The 25,294-nt window shown below is 40.7% G+C and overlaps 1 protein-coding gene across 1 annotated transcript in view; it reads left to right on the top strand.

Annotated features, from left to right (window-relative positions):
• ptprt (protein tyrosine phosphatase receptor type T) overlaps positions 1 to 25,294 on the top strand; it is a 516,342-nt gene that overhangs the window by 419,899 nt on the left and 71,149 nt on the right. Inside the window, exons 22-24 of the mRNA XM_041782769.1 lie at positions 1,947 to 2,039; positions 3,182 to 3,291; positions 11,877 to 11,964. Coding sequence (XP_041638703.1) covers positions 1,947 to 2,039; positions 3,182 to 3,291; positions 11,877 to 11,964 — 291 coding nt within the window. The remainder of the gene's footprint in view (positions 1 to 1,946; positions 2,040 to 3,181; positions 3,292 to 11,876; positions 11,965 to 25,294) is intronic.

The following is a 25,294-nucleotide window of genomic DNA, read 5'->3' as shown; positions in this document are numbered from 1 at the left end:
ACTCCAACCTGAGCGGGAGCTGCAAGTGACCCATGTGGCCCGCTCATTCTTCATTCATTTAGTGAAGTCAGTGTTTAGATTGGCTTATGGAGAAGCCACTCTAGGCCACTAATGAATCCACAGGCGCCATTAACATGCAAATAGCTCTGTTAAGAACAAAATAGAGTCATGCAGTTTTATATTACAGACCCTTTCTCCTTCTGAGACACACATGTACACCCCCGCTTTCTCTTGCTGCTCTAGCAGCCATACTGCCTGTAGAATGTGACATTTATGCATTTAAACCACAATGAATGCATTTAAACATGAAGCTGCTGGTATTCCACAGCTGCCTGCTTATATGAAATCAAGAATTCCAGGAATTCAGATGTTGAAAGGCAATGCATTTTCTTCTATCCACAAAAATTTTATATTCTCCTGTGGACTTTGAGCATTCTGACTAAGGTTTGAGATTTCTCCTCACTTTAGCAACATCATTCTGCACACGTGCACAGTCTAAAAAGGATGCAGATGCATCAGCTGATATCTGCCCTGTGTTCAAAAACCAGCCATATGCTAGATTATGTACAAGCCTTAAGTGGACATACTGTAAATTCATTTATGTCTTATTATTTTGAATAAACACAACATACATTTGCCCTGCAGAAAGGATCAGTACTAAGTGAAGAAGTCTGTAACCCATTATTATTTGTCTCCACAAATCAACCGTGCAGATCAATCAGTAGCAAAAAGCTAGCACTTTGCCAGTGTTGTCAAGTGGGAACCCTACTTCACTGGTGTTTTGTTCGGTTAGTCCCACGACTGTAGTGAGGTATGCAAAGGCTTCTTCAGCCCCAGGGGCCAAATGAAGTCCCCAGCGCTAATGTAAAATATGGTTTCACTGAATTCACCACCACCTCTGGCATGCTAAAGAAATCAAACACCCTCCAGATCAGACTACGAGGTACTGACCTAGATGCATTTGTTCGATATTAAAATATTACCTTAGCTGCCTGAGTCTGGTGCCAAATGAAGCTTGTATGTTCCATGCAGCCTGCAAAAACTTTCTACACTGTTGTGTCTTTTTAATCTATTGATTTCTAAATAACTGGATGACCTAACCTGACATGTCAGATGGATGTGTTTCACACATCTTCATCTGTTTCATCTGTTGTTCTTTGTTCTTCTTTAAACGAAGAAAGGTCCTCAAGTTCTGGTAAAGCTGTCACTTTAGCAGCATCCACATCTTCTGTCATAATTGCACCAGCCTCTTGTTGCTGCTTGTTTATGTCACAACTCTCCTGCGCCTGAATGTACTCCCCTCGACGCTGATTGGTACTGTCACTTTCTAACCGGGCCCAAACGGCTCAGATGGGAGCTTTGCAAAATGGATTTGCCAGTGAGAAACTCGGAAACAAGCGTATCCATCTGCTTTGCAAGGTTATGCTATGAAACTAAAGACAATCTTCCCCTCTGCATTCAGGAGTGATGTGGTGCAAAACTTGTTTTACAAAGGAAAAAGTTTAACTAACATCACAGAGAAGATGAGTTTTTAAACCCTCACAGCCATGCTCATATCAGCTCGAAGTTTACAATCATTGCAAACAACATTTCTTACATTTCAGTTCCTTGGCTCGGCTCTTGAAATGTGACATTCATTCATCATTCGCTCCGTCCCCTGGAACCTCCGCCTCTCCCTCCATCTGTCCTCACTAATAGAGCTCTTACACTCATCCAATCAACCTGTCCATTCCTTAATTAGAGAGTAGATGTTCTAATTAACAGTCCTGACGTCGAGCCGGCCAATCAGGTCTCAGGCTGACTCATTTAACTCACTGCCTGTCATTGTGCTGCCAAATCTTCTCATACTTTAAGTGTTATTATAATTACTATAATCCAGGCTGCCTCACTGACTTATTTTTAACCATTTCTCTCTCTTTTTGGTCTTTCTCTTCCTGTATCTACAGACAGCAGCCAGCCGTCTCTGGCCCAGCCCTCTCTGACCCTGCAGAGTTTTCCTTATGGAGGCTGTGAGTCTGTGGAGCTCTCCTACCAGAGCGGTATGTGCACAGAAAAAACACAAATTATCTTTATTAATCAAAAAATAGAAAAAGTTAAACCCAGGAGTTACTCAAACAGAACTCAAGTCCAGCACATGGCTGAACTTATTGCTCTAAGTTCTTGTAATGTTATGCTCAGGAATACTACCAACCTGTGCACTCAACCCTGGAGCTAAAGCTTAGAGTAGAGCCACTGTTCCTTCACATTAAAAAGAGAAAGACGACACAGGAAGAGTAGATTTGGATCCTCCTGCATAAACCTCTATTGGAAGTATTCTTGAGAGATTCAACATCAAGACCACAGAGGAAAAGGAGGTTTCAAAGGAGGGATTTGAAGCTAGTCATGGTATGAGGCAGCTAGGAAAGACTATGAATGTCCCAGAAGGAGCTGGAAAATGTTGATGAGCAAGGAGAGGCTACCGAGCCAGCTACCACCATGACCCACCATGGATGGATGGGTGATTGGATGGATGGATGGATGAATGCATGGATGGATGCAGGGATGGATGGATGGATGGATGGATGGTTGGACGGACAGACGAATGGATGGTTGAATGGATGGATAGGTGGATGGATGGATGGATGGATGGAGGAATGGATGGATGGATTGATGAATGGATGGATGGACAGACGGATGGTTGAATGGATGGATGGATGGATGTTTGTTGGATGGACAGATGTATGGATGGTTGAATGGATGGATGGATGGAGGAATGGATGGATGGATGGATGGATGGATGCATGGATTGATGGATGGTTGCATGGATTCATTAAACCAACTCATTAACTGACACCATGCTGGAAACATGTATGCAGTAGTTGAAGTTTCTGTTCATGGTTTCAATCAGTCACATTTGTGAGGATATATCAGCGATGTCCAGGTGAAAATCACCTTGTTTAACCCTCTGTAAATCCTCCAACTTCGTGCTTAAGTTTGGTACGTGGCTGCTTTCCTCTGAATTACTCCCAGCTGTTCAATGATTGAGTTCAGGTCGGCTATTATCTCAGCCAGGACTTAACTACATAAAGACTATTAACTAATCTCTATGCATCCACCAGCCTTCTCTCTCATCCACTTACAAACTTTCATTTTCCTCTTTGTTTTGTCTCATTTGTCAGTAAATACTTTTCTGTTCCAGCAGGTCAGTTCCAGGCCGGTCAGTTCCAGCCGGCGATCCGGGTGGCTGACCTCCTCCAACACATCACGCAGATGAAATGTGGACAGGGCTACGGCTTCAAGGAGGAATACGAGGTGAAAACTCACATACAAATACACACAGATCGAGGCTTATAATGGGAACAACAGTTAACAGGCGTCAATCTCTGGGTCGACAACATTACAAGCAGCTATTAGTCCAAAGGTCAGGAGGTCTGCGTCTGCAGCAGCCAGATTATTGGAGTAATGAAATGTTTGTGTGAACCCAGAATGTATGGATGTAACCTCTAGTAAAATATACTGCAGAGAGGAGGGGGTTCTTCTGTAATGAACACAGACGCTTCAGCCTGACTGGAGCCAAGCCTGGCCTGTAGGTGCATGATGGGACATGGTGCAGATGCAAACAGACTCTGCAGGGATATCTGTAATTTCCTCTCCTTTTTATCCTTTTTTATCCCTGTTTTTATTCTCTCTTTTTAAACCCTTTTGTTCCTCCATGTTTCTGCCTCTCTGTCCTCATCACTGCCTGCCCTTTTTCTCTCTCTGATTTTTCACATCTCTCTCTCTCTCTCTGTGCTGACTGTTTGTTTAGAGCACACTTAATCACAGAGAGACATTTTTACAGTCATTCTTTGTTATGGGCACTCTACCATGGGATCATTTTCCCTCCAAATCCTCATTCCCTCCCTCGCTTTCATAAATTTATCCCCTCCTTTTCTTCCTTTTTTTCCACTTCATTCTTCCTTTATTTGCGTTAGTCTCTCCCTGCAGAAATGAGTCTTTTTTAAAAGAGTCTCCTTCCCTTTCTCTCAGTTTCTAAAGAATATTTTCTATTACCAACTCTGCATGTGAGCTGAAAATTGTCCCTCCGTGATGCCGTACATTATATTTTCATTTGCTGCCTGTCATTTTGGTTTATAACCGCTGATACGTTTCAGGGGAGAGCAAATGTGATTTATTCTTCATGGTGTGAAAAAGAGAGAGGGAGAGACTGGAGGTGTGTTAGAGCTGCAGGAAGCTGATACCTGTCACTTACATAAATACTAACTCTCATGCTGCAGGTTTTAAAGGGTTGTTTTCCTGGTTATATGCATTCAGTACTTTTAAATGCACATTATATTCAACCTGCAGTTACAACCTCATTAAGTCATTAAAGTAGACTGCCTTTGTCCCAGACGTCATGCACACGAGAAGAATCAATTTATTGATGGGAGAACGTCAGCCTCAGCTGTCTAAAATGGTACTATGCCCCTTTTAGCCAATGACAATGGTGCTTATTTATGTCGACCTTGCCAAGGAGTCATGAAAGATCACATATGAAGAATTTCTGCTCATCTGTCAAATTTATTTAAAAAAAAAAATAAATGAATAAAGAGAGAATGCTCTTTAACTGTTCAACATCATGTTTTTATAAATTTGATTATTATGGTCTTGGTCTTGTCTCGGTTTCAGTCTTGACTTAGTCTCAACCCCCAAAAGTCTTGGTCTTGTCTTGGTCTCAGTGCACTCTGGTCTCAGGCAAGTCTTGGTCTCAGATAGTGTAGTCTTGAGTACAACACTACTTTGTTGGACACAGAATTACCGCATTGATCTTAGGGCTGACAGCGAGGGCTCCACCTTACTTCTTCATAGCTGGGTGTTCATGCTCGGAACGTCCTTGCTGATAAGAAGCAGCAGTGTGTGAAGAGATGAGGACTGGACCGAACTAGTGGATGCTTTTGTCTGTCTTCAGGATTACTCCAATTAAACCCCCAAGGTTGGATTTTACTGTTTTAGCGGAGGTTACAGTTGAGATCATCAGTATGAGGACTAATATGGGACAGTTGATGGACTAACGTTTTGTTTGTAGTGCAGGGTTTTAGGGTGGTTTATAGTTCCTGGAGCACTGCTTAGTTATTCATTGGGACAATTTCTTGGTGTTGTCTGTGGAGGATGGTATGTGGCTGCTAATAATGGTGACCGTTTATGTGCTAATGGGCTAATGTATAGCTTATGGTGCTGATGTGAAGCTAAGTGTGTGTGTTGTTTATGTGTTAAACGTAAGTCTGCGCAACCTGCTGCGTGTGTAGAAGGGACAGCTCAAGAAAAATATTCAAAAAAAGGCAAATAACAGAATGTGTTTCTCAGCCATATCCTAGGTCTGGTCATGTGTTATATGTATGAACAAACGGGGCTCAGTAACAGGGTAACAAAAACTGGTTCCTCAGTTTCTACTGTCAGTCTTGGGTCAGGTTCGGAATTAAAAAAATGTGTCCCCATCTGCTAAATTCAGGTTACTGGTCATGCTAGCAAAAGCAAATGACTGGTAGTTGTTCTGATCAGTCGATATTTGTGAAGACTGCCGGTCATTTTGGCCTGAGACAGAAAAGTCTTGCAGAAACTCTGATGATTTTAGTTGGACTAATGTGTTTACATGTAATTTAAGAGTCCAACACAATAACTCTGACTGCATGTCGACGTACTGAATGATCCCACAGTAATAATTATGAACATTTTAGCTGAGTGTGTGGCATTAGTGTGTGTCCACCTCCACGCCCAGATGGCGTCCTGTTGTCCCCGTGTCTGTGTGCTGTGACCTCCAGTGTTGAAGCCCATTAACCCCACTAACACACTGTCAACATGCCAGTCCCTGCTGGGATTACAGCTTGTGCATTAAAGAGGGGATCCTGCATTGTTAAAGAGCGGCCAGTTGGTCAGGTTAACTACTGTATGTATTAACCTTTAATGTAACCGGAGACGACCCGGAGAGCTGCAGGAGTGAACCCAATGATTAGCTCTCTGCACCTTAGCTCAGAAGGAAAGGGAAGAGATGAGGGAATATGGAGAGGATGTGAAATGTGACATCTGCGACTAAGATGAGGTGAAACACAGGAGACGAGAAGAAGCCATGCCCCTATCCTCTATACATCATTTTATTTACGCTCTGTCTGGCCATACGTGTGCCGTTTCGTCCATCAGTGGTGGACTCAGGATGTTTGGGGCAGGGGCTGAAATTATACAAAGGGCACCTGCTGCATGCAGAGGGGCACCAACGTTCAAAATGTCAAACATTTATGGTGAAAGAATTACCTTCTGTGGTTAAGATTAAATGGTTTTCAATTAAGATTATACCAATTCCACCTCTGTAAATACAAGATGAATTAGGAAACCATTAATATAACAAAGATGCACTACACAGTTTGACAAATTTCCTCCAAAAAGGTGACAAAAAGAGGGAAATTTCTCAAAAATATGTCTGTTTAAATAGACCAGCGAGGGCAATTAAAAAACTTTCGACCAATTTAGTTGCAAAAAAGAGGGCGATTTGTCATTTTTTTTCACTGAGAGTGAACCTAGTGAAATTTGTCTTTTTTTTTCCCCAGGTAGAGAACACTATGCCAAACTTTATCCAAAGAGGCATATTTGCAGGATTTTGTCAACTTCAAGTGTTCAGAAGATGGCCATTTTTCAAATTTTGCCCACTAAGAAGACACCAAAGAGGACAATTGGTTAAATTTTGTCCACATAGAGTGCACCAAAGAGGATAATTGGTAGAATGTTGTCCAGTTGGAGGAATCCAGAGAGGGATTTTGTCAAAATAGAGGACACTGAGGAGGGAGATTTGCAAATTTGGGCCACTTAGGTGGCAAGAAGAGGGATATTTTTCAAATTGTGTTAACTAAGAAGACACCAAATGGGGAGATTTGCAAAATTTTTCTCCAACTGGAATCCACCAAAGTCAGCAATTTGTCAAATTTTGTCAACTTCAGTGTCTCCATAAAGGTGCAATTGTCGAATTTTGTCCACTTAGTATATACCAAAGAGGGAAATAAAAAAATAATTTGACCACTACAATGAGAAAAAGAGGGCAATTTGCAGGTTTGGCCAACTTCAAGTGCTCAGAAGATGGCCATGTTTCAAATTTTGTCCACTCAGAAGACACCTAAGAAGACACTTGGTTAAATTTTGTCCACATAGCGTACACCAGAGAGGGCAGAAACCAAAGAGGAATGTTTGTCAAATGTTGAGTATATCAAGGAAGGAGATTTGCAAATTTTGGCCACTTAGATGGCAAAAGAGGGAAATTCTTCAATTTTTTTCAACAAAGAAGACACCAAAGAGGAACATTTGCAAAAATGTTCTCCACTTGGATTGCACCAAAGTTGGAAATCTGTCAAATTTTGTTTACTGAGAGTGTACCAAAAGGGAAATGTGTCCACAATGAAACCACTATGCCAGACATTGTCCAACAAGAGAGCACCAAAGAGGGCAAGTTTCAGAATTTTGTCAACTTCAAGTGCTCTGATTTTCAAAATTTTCTAATTATGTCCACTAAGAAGACACTAAAGAGTTTAACTGATTTTATTTTGTCCACAAAGTTGGAAATTTCTAAAATGTAGCCCACTTGATGGCCGAAAGAAGGCAATTTGTCACATTTTGTCCACTAGGAGGACACCAACGAGGGTAATTTGAGATGTTTTTTCAACTTAGAAGCAGTCTTTTAAACATTAGGGCACCCCCGCCCCCCTCTGAAGGCAGCGGTGAGTAGTGCAGGCAACAGATCATCTAGACCAGAATAACAAAGCAAAGAAGATCAGATCTGGAAAATGGGTCAACTTCTGAAGTAGAGACGTGAGTTGGTAAGGAACTTTAAATAAATGCTACCTCACAGTGGCACAGAGACAGACATCTGAAACAGAACAGCTGAGAAGAGAAGAAGAGACGATGAAAGGTGTTTTCCATATTGTTCGATGGAAATGAAGACAAACAAGATAAATGTAACAGCAGTTGCTGCAGACCGGTAAAACTGGTGTCCACTCACTGGTGCGATCACAGAAGGCGTCTCTGCTTGTGTATCTAATCTCCACCCCGCCCACCCATCATCTCTTCTCTGTAGAGAACATTAAATAATCCAAAAAACAACAGAATTCCAATGACAGCATTCTGATTATGGCTGTTTTTATGGTTAAAGAAGGCCAACAAACCCACACTGTATGCAAATGCACACACCCATGCTCACAAACAGACACTAATGCGTGCATTTCACCACATATGCATGCATAACCCTCCTACAGAAACCTCCCACAGCAAATGTCCAAAAACAAATATCTGCTCTGGTTTCTGTCCATACAGCAGAGAGTAACACACATACAGTAATCACATAGACACGCACTGTAAATACACAAACGTGCACTATCAGAGCCATATGGCACGTTAACAGAATCCATTTTCTGCTCGGCTGGACGATCAGTTTAGGTGTCTGTTTTTCTGTCGCTGGGCATTTGGAGGAACCAGAGAGTTAGTGTGTTTTCTCTGTGTTGGTGTGAATGTAGGTCATATGAGTGTGTTCAAGTGAAAGCTGTTGTCTGGTCGTCTTAATCCCTTAATGGACTTCTAGAGGCCTGCTCTCTGGTCTCTATAGGGAGGTAGACCCTATCTGTGTCTGTGGTGACCTCATCCTGTGTGTTTTAATGGTTCTCTAAAATAGTTCAGCATCCGTATGGCGGCCTGTGAGAGTTGGGGTTTTGCTGCTTCGCATGAGCTTGAAAGATCGTACAATCACACTCACGTAGTCCACATATGGGGCGTGCACAAATTTGGGCTGGGTTACATAGACCAAAAATTTAATTTTGATTTATTTGAAATTAAATTTGTAAAGAAACACCAAACGGTTGTCACAATACCTGACTTATGTTTTATATATATATATATATATATATATATATATATATATATATATATATATATATATATTACTTTTGTCATGTTGCAGCCTGATCAGATGGTCAAAAAAACATTTTATTCTCATTAAAGGTCACATATTTTACCCCTTTAAGACAAGCTTATATTGGTCTCAGAGGTCCCCAAAACATGCCTGTAAAGTCTGTTGCTGAAAAAACACTCCAGTATTGGATGTTTGCACGTCTAAAACCCCTTCTGTTTCAGCTCTGCTCAGAACGAGCTGTTTATGTGTCTGTTGCTTTAAATGCTACTGAGCTGTCTGACTCCGCCCCCTGACCACACCCCTCTCAGGAAATGGATGTGGCTTAATGGATGTGGCTCTCCTTATCCTTGAGAGGAGGATCACCCTGATCAGTCTCCCATGCTAAAAGGCACCCCCACAGCATGATGCTGCCACCACCATGCTTCACTCTTAGGATGGTACTGAGCAGATGATGAGCAATGCCTGGTTTCGAATGGAGACCAAACAGTTAAATTTTGGTTTCATCAGACCAGAGAATCTTGTTTCTCACAGTCTGGGAGTCCTTCCGTTGCTCTTTTGCAAACTCAAATCAGGGTTTAATGTGTTTGTTTGTTTGTTTGTTTTTTCAGCGAGTCTTCTGTCTATCTAAAGCCCAGGTCAGTAGGGGGCTGCAGTGATGGTTGTACTTCTGGAACTTTGTCCCATCTCCACACAGGATCGGTGGAGCTCAGTCAGAGTGACCACCGGGTTCTTGGTCTTCTCTCTTGCTAAGGTCCTTCTCCCAGTATTGCTCAGTTTGGCAAAGTGACCAGCTCTGGAGAGTCCTGGCTGGTCCAAACTTCTTCCACTTGAGGATTATGGAGAAAAAACGGAATCTTTTGTTCCAGACATTACCAACATATTTGTGCAATTAAGAGTTTCCGTGCAATTTTTGATAGATAAAACAAAATATATCCAAGTGTTAGGTGGTTAGAACAGGTATCAGGTCCAAATAAATATGATTTCCACCAACAATATTAATGCTCCCAAATGAAATTAAATTATAAATTGACATTTCCCTGTTCAGACTAAACACATCATATAGATTATCTTGTGGTCTATAACCAATCTTTTTTACTAAGCATTAGGCCCTGTAATTTAGGTATCAGATATCTTGTTTGACAGTCAAATCTAGAGCTATATTTGTGTTCAGGCTCATTTTATGAAGCATGTGTGTGTTAATATCACATGCAGGAACACACACTTTACCTTCGTCCTTGCTGAGTGTGTACAACTCACCACATGGGCCAAGTTCACAGCAGGGGGTCGGGACAATCTGTCTCCTCTCCTCTAACTGACCAAATATTCCCTTTCAGACCAAACCAACAGGAAACTAACTTTTCTATTCTCAGCTCATTTTTCCTGTTCTTCCTCACTACAAACATCCAGGAAGTTCACTTCTGTCCAATCAGCCGTCAACCTATTTTATGAATCAGGTATTTTTTTCTTGTTCCCTGTAGAAATAGGAGCGTAAATCCGCCTGCCAGCAAAGTTGGACATGGTTAATGTTGGTGTGGGGATCAGAAATGTTGGCTGAAATCTGGAGAATAATCACCTGATGGTCTGAGAACAAACTGACCCTGGTGGGATCAGTGAATCTGGGATTTCTGCCACAGGGATATTTCAAGACATCATGTCTGTGCTGCATTCAGGTGTTCTCTAGTAGGTCAGATATTCAACTGGAACATTTTGTGGCCAGATTTGAGAACAATGACACTGGGGATGCTTCACATAATCATAACCATGAGGCTAGGAATGCTTGACCTAACACCTACCATGAGACTTGGAATGCTTGGCCTAACACCTACCATGAGACTGGGAATGCTTGGCCTAACACCTACCATGAGACTGGGAATGCTTGGCCTAACACCTACCATGAGACTGGGAATGCTTGGCCTGACACCATGAGACTGGGAATGCTTGGCCTAACACCTACCATGAGACTGGGAATGCTTGGCCTAACACCTACCATGAGACTGGGAATGCTTGACCTAACACCTACCATGAGACTGGGAATGCTTGGCCTAACACCTACCATGAGACTGGGAATGCTTGGCCTAACACCTACCATGAGACTGGGAATGCTTGGCCTAACACCTACCATGAGACTGGGAATGCTTGAGCTAACACTTACCATGATGCTGGGAATGCTTGACATATCCCTAACAATGAGACTGGGAATGCTTGAGCTAACCCTAACAATGAGACTGGGAATGCTTGACCTATCTCTAACCATGAAACTGGGAATGCTTGAAGTAACCCTAACCATGATGCTGGGAATGCTTGACCTATCCCTAACAATGAGGCTGGGAATGCTTGAGCTAACCCTAACCATGCAGCTGGGAATGCTTGACCTATCTCTAACCATGAAACTGGGAATGCTTGAGCTAACCCTAACCATGCAGCTGGGAATGCTTGACCTATCTCTAACCATGAAACTGGGAATGCTTGATCTAACCCTAACCATGAGGCTGGGAATGCTTCAGTCAGACTGGGGTTGCTGGACTTTTCCCTGAGACTGAGGATGCCTAACCCTTACAATGATACCTGGGATACTTTACCCATCCCTAACTTCCCTTTTTTTACTTATGTTAATAACACTTTTGTCAATTTTTTTATTACTTCCAAAAGGGTCTACTGATGCTGATTTAAGACAGCATGCTTAGGTGTTTTTTTTTTGTTTTTTTTTTGGATAAAGTTGATTCATGCGCCTGTCAGCTGAGCCCCACTGTCGTCCTGTAATGTTTCAGCCATGACGCTCTGAGGTCCCTCAGTGCTAAAGAGCACACTCTGCTGCAGACTATCAGTCGATGGTCTTTTCATTAATATTCATGCAAGTGTTTTAACTTCTGCCCACCCATGTGTCAGCGTACAAGCTCTGGGCATGGGGCCATATGTGCATGCATATTTCTCCATCTTTGAACTTCAATAATGTGACTCTACTTCTGTGTATGTTCAGGCCCTGGCAGAGGGACAGACGGCACCCTGGGAAACCGCCAAGAAAGACGAGAACCGCAACAAGAATCGCTATGGCAACATCATCGCTTGTGAGTACCTCAGTGGAATGGATGAAGGTCTGCTGCAGAAGTTTGAGCGTAAAGGGTTTTATTTAGCTCACAGAGAAGTTAGTTTGGTTGAGTTTGGTTTGATTTGATCCAGGTTGGTTCTGTATGGATTTCCTCTTCTTGGCCTGACATTACAGCTCTGAAAGTTTGTCTTTTAACCCTTTGGGTACAAAAAGGAGAGTGTTTAAGAAACTGCAAATTTTTTTTATGTAAGGTGCAACAGTGGCGCCAGCAGGATGACAATCCAATGTACACACAGTAGCTATTTTCCAGCACATAAATCACACCTATACACCCACATGTTCCCACGTGCATTTACACGTCACATGGTGAGGAACACTGCATGTACCGCACCAAAAATCAAACAACAGCTTAATGTTCATCAGTGCTGGCCCACTCTAATGTTTGTCCATCCCACTCCTTATATGTTTTAAAAGGACACAATCAGCTAAAGGAGTGTTCAGGACTGGATACAGGCAATGTCTAAAGAGGTGGGTCCCAACCTGGAATCCAGGCACCCCAAGGAGGGGCGCCAAAGATCTCAGAGCAGACCTGAGGTTGTCAAAATTAAATGTTCATATTTTTCAAAAATTCTGATTGGAAACAAAGTGTATGACAGAGTTAGAAGTGAGAATTTATTTATCATTTATGTATGATAAAATAAAAAGTTACAATTTTGGTGAAAAAAGTCAAGATCTAAGATTAAAGAGTCACATGCTTACAAGAAGGCAAACTCAGAATTTAAGAGTTTAAAAGGTTGGAAATTTACAAGAAATATATGAAATTTACAAATTTTGACATTAGAGAAACTTAAAAATTTCAAGTGTGTAAAATCATAATTTTTGAAGAGTGTAATGTCAAAAATGTACAAGAAACAAAACTGAAAACAGTTGAATTTTCATCTTTATAATCTCAAAAAAATCATAGTTTTGGTACACGTACATTTGCAACTTTAGAAATAAAAAATCAAATTTTTTTTTGCAAATGCATGACTTTTGAAACCTGACAGTATATTTAGAAAAAACATTTTTTTCTTGAAAATAATCATCTCCTGTGTATTATTGTGTCTCTAAAGTGGCCCTAATAGACTGTAGTTATAATTCATATTTTATACATAGATCTTTTTTTTAAGAGCAAGAGTATGTAGGTCTATTATGTTGGATTTCTGTCAATCAAAACAGTTAAATTGATGTTTAATTTTTCCAAATTGGTCCTGGGGGTGGGGGTGGGGGGACTTGGCTTTTCTTAGATACCAGTAGGGGGAGCCCCTAAGGACAAACGGTTGGGAACCATTGATCTAAAGAACCTTTAGCCCAGTGTTTCTCAGGGAAGTCTCTAAACCAGGAGGGTGCCGCTATTGGCTGTTCTCAGACTTAAACATCCACATTTGTGGTGTCAGTATTGAATTTCAAACCTCACATTTCTCATTTTTGTAATGCACAATGGAGTGGAACTTCTTACTGCAATAAAAACTAGAAAAGCACTCAGTGAGCGCAGACCTCCACCATTAGCCCTATCTCCCAATAGTGAAGAATCCTTTAAAAACATTCCTGGATCCAGACGGTGATCCAGATCACTCCCAAAATTGAATTCGCTCATTACTCCCTCTCCGGTTGAGTGGAGACACGGTGAGTCAAAGCATTAGCTTCGCTGCGTGTGGACTGTCATTTTTGGAAGCATTGCCTTCCAGTGTAAACAGATGCACTGACAGTCTCACCCATGGTCTCACCGGACGACTGAAAGTCATGACGAGTGTGAATATTCCTCTATTCCTCCCAGCATTGTGAGTATTCTCGCTACAGTTCACTGTCTTTCTCTGTGTTACGCTCCAACTCGTCTCCTCAACTGGGCGTGTGTCTTTCAAACTCTATGAACTCCAAAACTTTGAATAGAAACACACCCAAAAATGCTGCTGGGATTGAAGTTACTCATGTCCGCCATCTCCTGGTGTAAAGTGGTAACAGCGCAGACCTCCACCATTGGCCCTTTCTCCCAATAGTACAGAATCCTATAAAAAAATTTCTGGATCCAGACGGTGATCCGGATCAGTCCCAAAATCTAATCAGTTCTTCCTTATGCCATTTCTGACATTTCCTAAAGAAAGTTATGAAAATCCATCCACAACTTTTTGAGTTATGTTGCTAACAAACGAACAAACGCACAAACCCACCCGATCGCATGACCTCCTTGGAAGGGGTAAAAATTCTCAAGAGTTTTATGTTTTTCCCCACAAACAGTTTGGCACCAGAAACATAAAATAAGTAAATAAAATGATTATAGGTAGTTAATAAAGGTAATAAAATGGTACACACAGTGCATACAGGGTTACGTTAGTGGCACCACCTTCCAAATGTTTGCATCATTAGAAAACACTAAAGACCATTTCCATCCATTTTTTCCACATGTTAGTGGAGTTTAGATAAACATTTAAAAACTGGTACTGTACAGTGAAACAAGCTTTTGGTACTTTTCCTTTTAAAGACTGGTTTTCATTAAAACTCAGAAACTTTTCAGCAGTTAAATCCCCAAAATCTTCTTTTTTAAAACTGTTTAAAATTGGTAAATGATATTGGCTGATATTTATCGTTGGCTCCTGAATTAAATTGAATGAAAATGTTATTTTTGCAGACTGGCAGACTCGTGATGCAGCCAGACACATGTGCCACTGCAAGGTGAAACAGCACAGAAATATCAAGCCCCAAAGGTGCAGATAGCTTCTCTCCACATTCAGACACAAAACAAACTGCACACAGCAATACATCAGCCTGTTTCTATCTGCATATCATCAGAGCTTTATGCTTTCTTAATTATTGGGACGAAGAAGCAAATGATCTACAACTAACTGAGCTATTAGCATCTGCAATGCATTTAGCAACCCAGTGGGTATCAGCTGATTATTGGTGAATTAAGCCATGCACTGTTAGTGAAACATGCAGGGGTACCAAACTCTCATTCAGCGGGAGGACACAGGTCCAAATCTCTGCGCTGGCAACCATCTGCACCCCTGAAGTGTCCTTCACCGAGTCACTGAGTGACTCCCTCCTGCTCTGGGTGTGTCCCGACACTGGATGTAACCCCCTGCTGTGAGCCAGATGCCCACAGAATCAGGTTCAGGTCGATTATTTAGTTAGGACCTGTAGAGATACCAGCAGGATTTTAGGAGACCTTAAAGGTGACATATGTAGAAGTTTTGCACCAATATATCTATGCTATTGAAAAACCAGTAAACCTGGGAGGACTGACGGCTCACTGAGGTCATGGTTTAGTTTGTACCTCTGTTCCGGGGTCATGGTTCAATGTGGGTTTGATTCAACAACAAGAAGAGGCTTGTGCGTGTTTCTAGGTTCTTGTTTTCTGCATCAAAATGTGAGAGCAACTGAGCCGAAGCCCAACAAAAGGTTAAAAGTGAAGCTAAACTGTTTATAGGCACAGTTGTAGAGATCAATAGTCTTCCAGAATCTAAATCAACTCTTTTTATAGCCGTTTTTAAACTTCTGCGATTGAGAGAAAATAACTTTAATAGATCTTTTTCTGTGATGATCAAAGGCTGCAGCCTCCATTTTATTCACAGACTTTTGTCAGGATGAAGCTTTATTTGGAGGCAGAGACGGCCCGCTGTAATGATGTGCAGAGTGACTGCACGCTGCAGAAGTGAGAGCGAGCGCGGCCCATTAGACTGAGAATTAGCATGTGAATGCGGAGCTGTCGAATATGTCAAGTGTTTGCTGTGATTTGTGAGCGCTAATGAAGTCTGTTTGATTTTATGTTCCAGAGATGAGAGTCCGTGCTTTTGTATATTTGTGAGAGCTTGTTAAAGGTAACCTGAGGCCTCCTCAACAATGTTAGCTCCACTTGTTGGTTCTGAGTATTTTAGGGATGTGCATTTCAAGGCAAATTAATCCTCAAAGCCACTGGCAATTATAGGAAGAAATTTCAAAGAATCTAAGAGATATACCAGGGTTTACATCCGATTTAGTTTAGAAATACACTATATTGTCAAAAGTATTTGCTCACCTGCCTTGACTCGCATATGAACTTCAGTGACATCCCATTCTTAATCCATAGGGTTTAATATGACATCGGTCCACCCTCTGCAGCTATAACAGCTTCAACTCTTCTGGGAAGGCTTTCCACAAAGTTTAGGAGCGTGTTCATGGGAATTTTTCACCATTCTTCCAGAAGTGCATTTGTGAGGTCACACACTGATGTTGGACAAGAAGGCCTGGCTCTCAGTCTCCGCTCTAATTCACCCCAAAGGTGTTCTATCAGGTTGAGGTCAGGACTCTGTGCAGGCCAGTCAAGTTCATCCACACCAAACTCTCTCATCCATGTCTTTATGGACCTTGCTTTGTGCACTGGTGCACAGTCATGTTGGAACAGGAAGGGGCCATCCCCAAACTGTTCCCACAAAGTTGGGAGCATGGAATTGTCCAAAATCTCTTGGTATGCTGAAGCATTCAGAGTTCCTTTCCTCAAGAGGCCAAGCCCAGCTCCTGAAGAACAAGCCCACACCATAATCCCCCCTCCACCAAACTTTACACTTGGCACAATGCAGTCAGACAAGTACCGTTCTCCTGGCAACCCTCAAACCCAGACTGGTCCATCAGATTGCCAGATGGAGTAGCGTGATTCGTCACTCCAGAGAACACGTCTCTACTGCTCTAGAGTCCAGTGGCAACGTGCTTTACACCACTGCATCTGAAGCTTTGCATTGCACTTGGTGATGTATGGCTTGGATGCAGCTGCTCGGCCATGGAAACCCATTCCATGAAGCTCTCTACCACTGTTCTTGAGCTAATCTGAAGGCCACATGAAGTTTGGAGGTCTGTAGTTATTGACTCTGCAGAAAGTTGGCAACCTCTGCCACTATGCGCCTCAGCATCCGCTGACCTCACTCCGTCATTTTACATGGCCTACCACTTGGTGGCTGAGTTGCAGTCATTCCCAATGGCTTCCACTTTGTTATAATACCACTGACAGTTGACTGTGGAATATTTAGGAGCCAGGAAATTGTGTTGCACAGAAGAAAAATCCCAGTCTGTTTCCAAAGAGGAATAAAAGTTCAACATGAGTGAAGAAAAAAAAATCCAGCTGATATTTTATCCATATTTAAAGTTGGTCGTCTGCCTGTCTCTCTGCTAATAAAGACAGCGTACAAAGTCGTTTCCCAGGGGCCTTTTTAAAACATTTTCTCTAGAAAATGAGTCTTTGTACAATCACAGCAACCAAGATGGACAGTTTCCATTACCAGGCTCTTGTAATTAAAGGATTTGTACTAATAGCAAATTTATCATAATTCCTGTTGGCTATCAAATCCTTGACAGGCTATTTCATTTCAGCCGGTGTTTCATTTAAAAGCCTTCAGGTTAGAGCAGTGTCTCTGCTCCGACATCTAAACCCTCGTAATGAGACGGCGGCACACACACTCATGATACACACATTTATAAGCAGTCTCTGAGAGCAATCACACACTCATGATACACACATTTATGCACAGTCTCTGAGAGAAAACACACACTAGTAATACACACATTTATACACGGTCTCTGAGAGCAAACACACAATCATAATACACACATTTATACACAGTCTCTGAGAGAAAACACACACTAGTAATACACACATTTATACTCAGTCTCTGAGCAAACACACACTCATGAAATACACACTAATACACAGTCTCTGAGCAAAAACACTCAGGGAGGGGAATTTATGAGCACCGAGTGTAATCTGCAGGGTCGGACTGGTCATGTGTGTTTGTAGGGGTCAAATGGAGAGACGCATGAAAATACTGAGGAAGGGTATGTTGGCCTGGGCATGCAATACAAAATAGAAGGTCTGAAACACTTTTACAAAACAAACAAACAAAAAAAACCCAAAAAACAAAAAAACAATCTGATACAAAATTCTGAAAGAATTTAAACAAAAGCTTAAAATAATATTTAAAATCTGAAAAAAAATTACCAAGTCTGAAACACTTTTAAAAAATGTAAAATAAATTTAAAAAATCTTATACAAAATCACAAAGTCTCAAACACTTTTAACATTATTCTGAAACACTTTTACAAAATTCAGAATAATTTATAAAATCAGATACAAAATGATAAAACTCCGAAACACTTAAACAAAAACTTAAAACTAATTTTAAAAATCTGATACAAAATTACCAATTCTGGAACACTTTTAAAAAATTTAAGATAAATTTACAAAATCTTATACAAAATTACAAAATTACAAAACACTTATCAAAGCTTTTAACAAATTAACACAATATCAGCACGATATCATTCAAAATTACAAAGTCCAAACCTTTTTCAAAAAGTGTAAAATAAATTTACAAAAATAAGTCTGAAACACTTAAACAAAACTAAAAACAAACTTATAAAATCTTATGCAAAATTCTGAAACACTTATCAAAGCTTAAAACAAATTAACACAACATACAAAATAACAGTCTCAAACACTTTTACAAAATTTAAAATAAATGTAAAAAATGTGATACAAAATTAGAAAAATACAAAACACTTTTAAAAAGCTTTAAACAAATTGTCAAAATGTGATACAAAACTCTAAAACACTTTAAAAACTTAAAACAAATTTTAAAAATTGATACAGAATAAAAGTCTGAAACACTGTTAACCAAAAGCATCACATTTCATAGTAAAATAATATTTAAAAATCTAAATTTTAACTTAAATTGCATTTTACAAAAAACAAACAAACAAACAAACAAACAAACACAGGAAACACTTTTACATAAGCTGAGACAAACTGACAAGTTGTTTAAAAACTTGTACAACTTCTGGAAATTTACAAAGAACCGTATTTTACAGACTGGAATGTAGAAACGCAGAGTCATTTGTGTCGGGTTCAACACTGTCGTAAATACCAACAATCCTTCCCTAATCTTGACGGTCCTTTGTTGGCATCTTTTGGAAAAGTGGGTGGACCTGACCTGGAGCCTGGATTCCCCTTGCTCCACATCAGTTCTGTTCAGTTTTCCAAAAGTTTCCAACTATGGCCATCTGTTTTTTCAAAAATAAAGGGAAAAGGTCCCAAAAATCCCCAGCTTTGCCAACACTCCATCCTTTGCCTTTAAAGATTATTTTAGATGTGGTTCTTTTGTGACCTCCTGGATTAGCCGTCCATGCACTCTTGGAGTCATGTTGGTCGGCCGGCCACTCCTGGGCAGGATCAGGACTGTTCCAAGTTTTCTCCATTTGTGGATAATGGCTCTCAGCATGGTGGCTGGCATCCCAAAGCCTTAGAAATGTCTTCTGTAATGCCTTCCAGCCTGGTAGATGTCAGTCACTTTGATTCTCATTTGTTCTTGAGTTTATTTAGATGGTGCTATGATTTGTTGGAGATCTTTTCTCCTACTTCACTTTGTCTGACAGGTTCGTTCAGTGGCCCAGGTGGCATCTGTGTAGATGTTTATGGTCCTAAAGGGTCGTCCCATTTCATAAGGGAGGATTTTACCATCAGCCCTAGAAACTGCATTATAAAAGTAGGGGTTGAAGTTGAAAATAGGACCGAGCCTACGTCTTCTGGTGAGTCACTTCTCCTCTAACTCGGCCAAATGCTCATATCCCAGCGTGGAGCTAAATTTGTGTCTCAGCTTTGTGAGATTTAAACCAACAACCGGATCTGTGCCCGTGCGAATCCCCTCCGAGGTTGCTGTTAGCATCTCTCCATCTTTGTGGTGACTTCTGTGACACATCTTTTTTCTATCGAGCAAACACTCCTCACAATCCCCCTCGCTCTGCTCGGCGCCGCCGTTTGGAGAGGGCTGATTGGAGTCGAAGTGTTAACACGCTCTTCCTCCGGCCATCTGCCAAACACAAACGGTGGACGCCATGTTTGAATCCCTTCAGCACGCTGAATAAATGTTAATCTAACCACCTCCTGTCCTCCTATCTCTTCTACGCTTCCTACTGGCTTCTCTTTCTATACTTTTCCTCTCATTCTAGCTGGCTTTTCTGCTCCTTTCATACCTACAATCTTATTTTTCCTCCACATTTCTCACCTTTTTGCCCCCATTTTAACTTTATGTTCTCCCATCTGTTGCTGCCCTTACACGCTGTCCATGCTTCACGTTTCCTCCTCTCCATCCCTGCATTCATCCACTCTGATTACTTCTGACAGCATTTGGGTTGAGGCAAAGCGCCACAGTGTTTCCTCATTACAGGCATCTGTCTGTTCCTATTTCCTCCTCCCTCTCTTTCTTCATCTTCTTCTCTTGTTCCTCTCCTTCTCAGCCCTCGGTTCATTCACTGACCTCCCCATATGGTCATTTATAATTCAGCAGAAGCTTGCCTTCAGAATAAGCAACATTTATTGGTGTGAACTGACACATGTGCAAAGAGAGATGTGTGGTGGTGTGTTATTCTATTTATGTGAGTCTTTAAGGAGAGTATAGGTGAGGAGGAATCAGTCTGTTATGTTGATTTTTATACAGTCTTAAGGACCAGATGTTAATTTATAAATATTGTCTTTTTATATGTGCTATTTTCTTATGCTTGCTTGGATTTTGGCGCTGTTTCAAACACTTAGCCTTACTTCTACATTTCGCACCATCTGCGATGTGGCCCTCAGATCCTGTGATGTGGCTCTCAACGCCCATTATGTGGTCCTCAGAGTCTGCGATGTGGCCCTCAGATCCTGTGATGTGGCTCTCAACGCCCATTATGTGGTCCTCAGAGTCTGCGATGTGGCCCTCAGAGCCTGGATGTGAGCTGCAGTGCACATCTATTCTCCATATTGTCAACATTAGTTCAAACAATAAATGGACAGATGCCTACTGCATGGAAAAGCATGACATTTTCTCCCATGTAGGACCCTTTAGATTCGCTGTAGCCAAACAAAGATGTGTTTTTCCTTCACTGTCATGATAATGCAGATGCAGCCATCTCGGCATTCGTCTCCTCTCAAGCTTCACTGATAAAATAACAGACAGTCTGAAGTCACCACAGTGATTATTTAATCTAGCGCTCCCAAACAGGCCGCCGTACCTCTTCAGCCGTAATGATTATTGATTCTCTCATTGATTCCTTCATACTGCTTCTATTTTTCCATCCCCGTGGATTCTGCACATTAAATCAGAGACTCCTCATTGAACAGAAAATATTTCTCTCAGACGAGCCGTCTAGGGTTTTAATGTCCTCGAGTCATTTAACTCTGGAGGATTGTGACTCTGCCAAAACAATGTGCCATCCCAAATATAGATAAACCCGCTGTCTGTTGCCTGCTCCAGCAAAGATTGCTGCAATTTGTTCTCCCTGAGAGGAGATGATGGAACTGCAAAACTTACAGGCTGCAAGAAAAAATAACTTCAATTGTCTGTAACTTTCTATCAGGCCAGAAAAAGCTGACCAATCACAGGCTGGTGGTGGAAGATAAAGGTCTGGGTCAGGGTTTTTTTTAGGAACATATCCTCTGAAATTAACCTTTCTTTACATAAGAATCACCAGGGATCCACTAACCTTTAATAATCAGGTCCTCTATGGAGACAATGAGAGGGATTTTTACTTCTAGAGCCATGCTGTTGAGCTCTAGACAAAACTGGTTGTGCATGTTCCTTTCTTTCTCTCGTACACATAAATCTTATTGGGGGGCTCGTCTCTATCATTGTTTAACTTCATAAATGTTCACAAACACTCAGATCTTCTTTGGTGTTTTACCCCCCGAGCTTTGCAAAGCCCCGAGGCTGCACAAAAACCCCTCAGCGGGGGGGGGGGGGGGTGGATGACAGTTTTGATCATTGATGCTCTTTTGGAGGCATTAAACATTTCCAAAAAATAAAAAGATAAAAACAGGAGCAAGGTTAGAGTTATTTTGTGTGACAAGAAACAGAAAATAAGCAGGAGGGAACATAAATGCAAAAGTCCAGCTGTTAATTTTGCCGTTTTCCCTCTTTATCTCCCTCTCTTCTTTGTCAGTTTTCCCTTGTTTTTTCTGACTTCTTTTCCAAACTTTGTCTTTTTACTGCATTGCTGCTTCTTTGCCAGCTCTTTTCATCATTTCCCATCGCTCTTTTGACCTCCCCTCTGCTCCTCCACTGCACCACTAATCCTCTCTGGTGGGTTTTCCATCCAAATGTTTGCAAAAATCAAATGTGAATTAGTCATGCAAAATGCAAATATGTGCATGTTTCCATCCACTACAGTTACATGAATATCAGGAAACAACAAGTCGAGCAGCAGCTGGTGCTGCTCATGAATGAAAATGGAAATGTTGCAGAGGTAGAGGGCCTTAACGCTGTGTTGCATTATGGTCAGTAGCTCGTTAATAAAAGCCAACGTCGCTCCTTCTCTCCAGAGTGAGCATGCCCCCATGTAGGTGAAAACAAGCTCTGAGACGTAATGGTGGAAGATTAGAAAATGCTTGCAGTGTCATTAAACACCATTGCATTGCAGTTTGTGTTCCAGAAAGTGAAAAAGTTGTGATTAAGGATGTTTCTTAAGCTCAAAGGAGTGTTAGAAAAAGAGCTGTGTGTCTTTGGGTTGAAATTAGAGAGGAGCAAAGTGGAGAAATATTGGACTTCTGTTGTGTTCATCTGCCTTTGTAATTAAGAGATTCTCCATGCATCCACTGATGTAGCTATTTCTAAACTGACATGCTCTTAGAAGGGTTCTAGTAGCAGCCCTGGGAGCTTAGGCCGGCCACACACCAGACCAGTGTTACTCAACCCTGCTCAACCAAATAGCCAACTTGTTGAAAAGCACAATTGCAAGAGCCACGATCAAAGTGGTGAAAAGTGGTGAAAAAATGGATTAAGGTGGCAATTACAATAAGTTAAAGCCTGCAAAAAAGGAAACAAAGCGGCAAAAAAGTGGCAAAAATTTGGTGAAAATAACAAAAATGGGGATAATAAGTAGCAGAAATGGGTGAGAAGTGGCAAAAAAACTAGGTCACAGGTGGCAAACATGGTCAAAAAGCAGCAAAAATGTAGCAAAAAAATGAGTGAAAACTGACTTAAATGGACAAAAAGCACTATAAATGTGAAGAAATGGGCAAAAAGCAGCGAAGAGTGGGCAAAGAGTGGCAAAAAAGTGTAAAATAATAAAGGGAACAAAAGGCAAATAGCAAAGAGCAGAATAAAAGAGGCAAAAACTGGTTAAAAAGGCCAGCAACTGGGATAAAAGTGGTAAAAATTGGCAGAAAGTGGCAAAAAAAAAAAGCAGCATAAAAGGGCTAAAACCAACAAAAATTGATTAAAAGTGGCAAAAAAAAAACCTGGGGTCCCTGCTTTCTACAGCTGAGAGGCAGAATAAATGCAGCTGCATTGTTTTTGACAGATTTACCCACAGTGGAGAAATAGTGCCAATTTTGGATGTCTGACAAAAACTGCATCACATTTTAGTCAGTTTTAGTCATCTTGACGGAAACTCGGTTTTTGTCAGTTTTAGTCATCACAGATGTATTTTTGTTAGTTTTAGTCTAGTTTTTGTCATGGAATAAAAGGCTGTCGACAAACATTTTTAGTCATAGTTTTAGTCGACGAAATTAACACTGCTTCAACTTCATTAATGTGATAATAAGGAGAAACGCTTGCTAAAACAACAAATAGCTACACTCGCAAAAACTCAGACATCAGTCCCTCAGTGTAAATTTTTTCAACTAAAACTATGACTAAAAATGTTCATCGACAGCCTTTTTTCCATGACAAAACTAACAAAAAATATCTGTGATGACTAAAACTGACAAAAACTGAGTTTAGTTTTCGTCAAGATGACTAAAAAAAGAATAAAATATAATGTAGTTTTCGTCAGACATTCAAAACCAGTGATATTTCTCCACTGTTGGTAAATCTGTCTAAAAACAATGCGTCTGTATCTCTTCTGCCTCTCAGCTGTAGAAAGCAGGGATCCCAGGTTTTTGTGCCACTTTTAATCAATTTCTGCCCTTTTAGCCCATTTTTGCTGCTTCTTTCTGCCACTTTCTGCTAATTTTTGCCACTTTTATCCCAGCTTTTGCCTCTTTTTTTCTGCTCTTTGCTATTTACTTTTGGTTCCCTTTATTTTTTTTTTTTACACTTTTTTGCCAGTTTTTGCCCATTCAAGCTGCCTTTTGCCATTAATTGCCTCTTTTTTGCCCATTGTTGTCACTCTTTGCTGCTTTTTGCCCATTTCTTCACATTTATGGTTCTTTTTTTCCATTTAAGTCACTTTCCACTCATTTTTTGTTGCGTTTTTGCCGCTTTTTGACCATGTTTGCCACCTGCAGCTTAGTTTTTGCCACTTGTCACCCATTTCTGCCACTTCTTATCCCCATTTTTGTCATTTTTCACCTATTTTTGACACTTTTTGCTGCTTTTTTACCTTTTTTGCATCTGTATCTCTTCTGCCTCTCAGCTGTGGAAAGCAGGGACCCCAGGTTTGGCAGGGTGCAGAGAAACACTACCATGGATTGGTACCAGATTTAAGCAAGAAAATGAATGCTTGGACTAAAAGTAAAGACTAAAATATGAGGACTTTTATGGACTAAACTAGACTAAAATGTTTTGAGTTTTCATCAACTAAAACTAGACTAAAACTAAAAAGGATAGAAATTATTAAAATGTGACTTAAACTATAATGCATTTTATTTAAAGACTAAAACTAAGACTAAAATAAAAGTAGCTGCCAAAACAAACACTGCGGTCCATCTAATTTCTAGTTAGAAATGCCTCTGAACATTTTACTCACTTTAGGCCTCAATCACCTGACAAATCTAGATAAACATCTCATTTTCAGATATTCAAAATAATTCCAGACTTGTCAGTGGCTTTTAAATATGTACAAAGATTTATTTTTTACAATTACTTAGTTGAACAAATGTGTTAAGATTTGAGATTTTTGCATGTTGTGCTTTGAAAGAGTTGCAGAAACCCAAGAAAACTAAAATGAAAGAGAGAATGCTCTTTAACCCTTCGACCTCGTCCTGTTTGTCTAAATGAGATTTTTATGGTTTTGGTCTTGTCCGTGCATTCTGGTCGCGGGTAGCGTGGTCTTGCGTACACTAGGCCAAAGTCAGTGTTTATTTGTGTGAATGCAAATGTTCTGTGCCTGGGCGCACTAATCCAGATGTCACCGTTCATTTGCAAAATGCGATTCCACTGCAACAAGTCAGAATTTCTTCCATGATACAACAAATTTTTACACCTTTCAGATATATTTAATGTTTTTGCAACATTCTGAAGTTTTGCTCAGAAATGTTGTTGGACAGAAGCACCAAATTTTTCTCTTTCTTATGTTGAAGTGTGTAAAAAGTCACCTTTTAGCCTTCTTTCACAGATAAACTCACCTGTATGCCCTCTTTCAATTCAGATGAA

This window comes from Cheilinus undulatus, linkage group 3 (genome assembly GCF_018320785.1).
Source record: "Cheilinus undulatus linkage group 3, ASM1832078v1, whole genome shotgun sequence".
NCBI classification, from domain to species: domain Eukaryota; kingdom Metazoa; phylum Chordata; class Actinopteri; order Labriformes; family Labridae; genus Cheilinus; species Cheilinus undulatus.
Note: the sequence above shows the minus strand (reverse complement) of the source record. Positions and strands in the feature narration are given on the sequence as shown.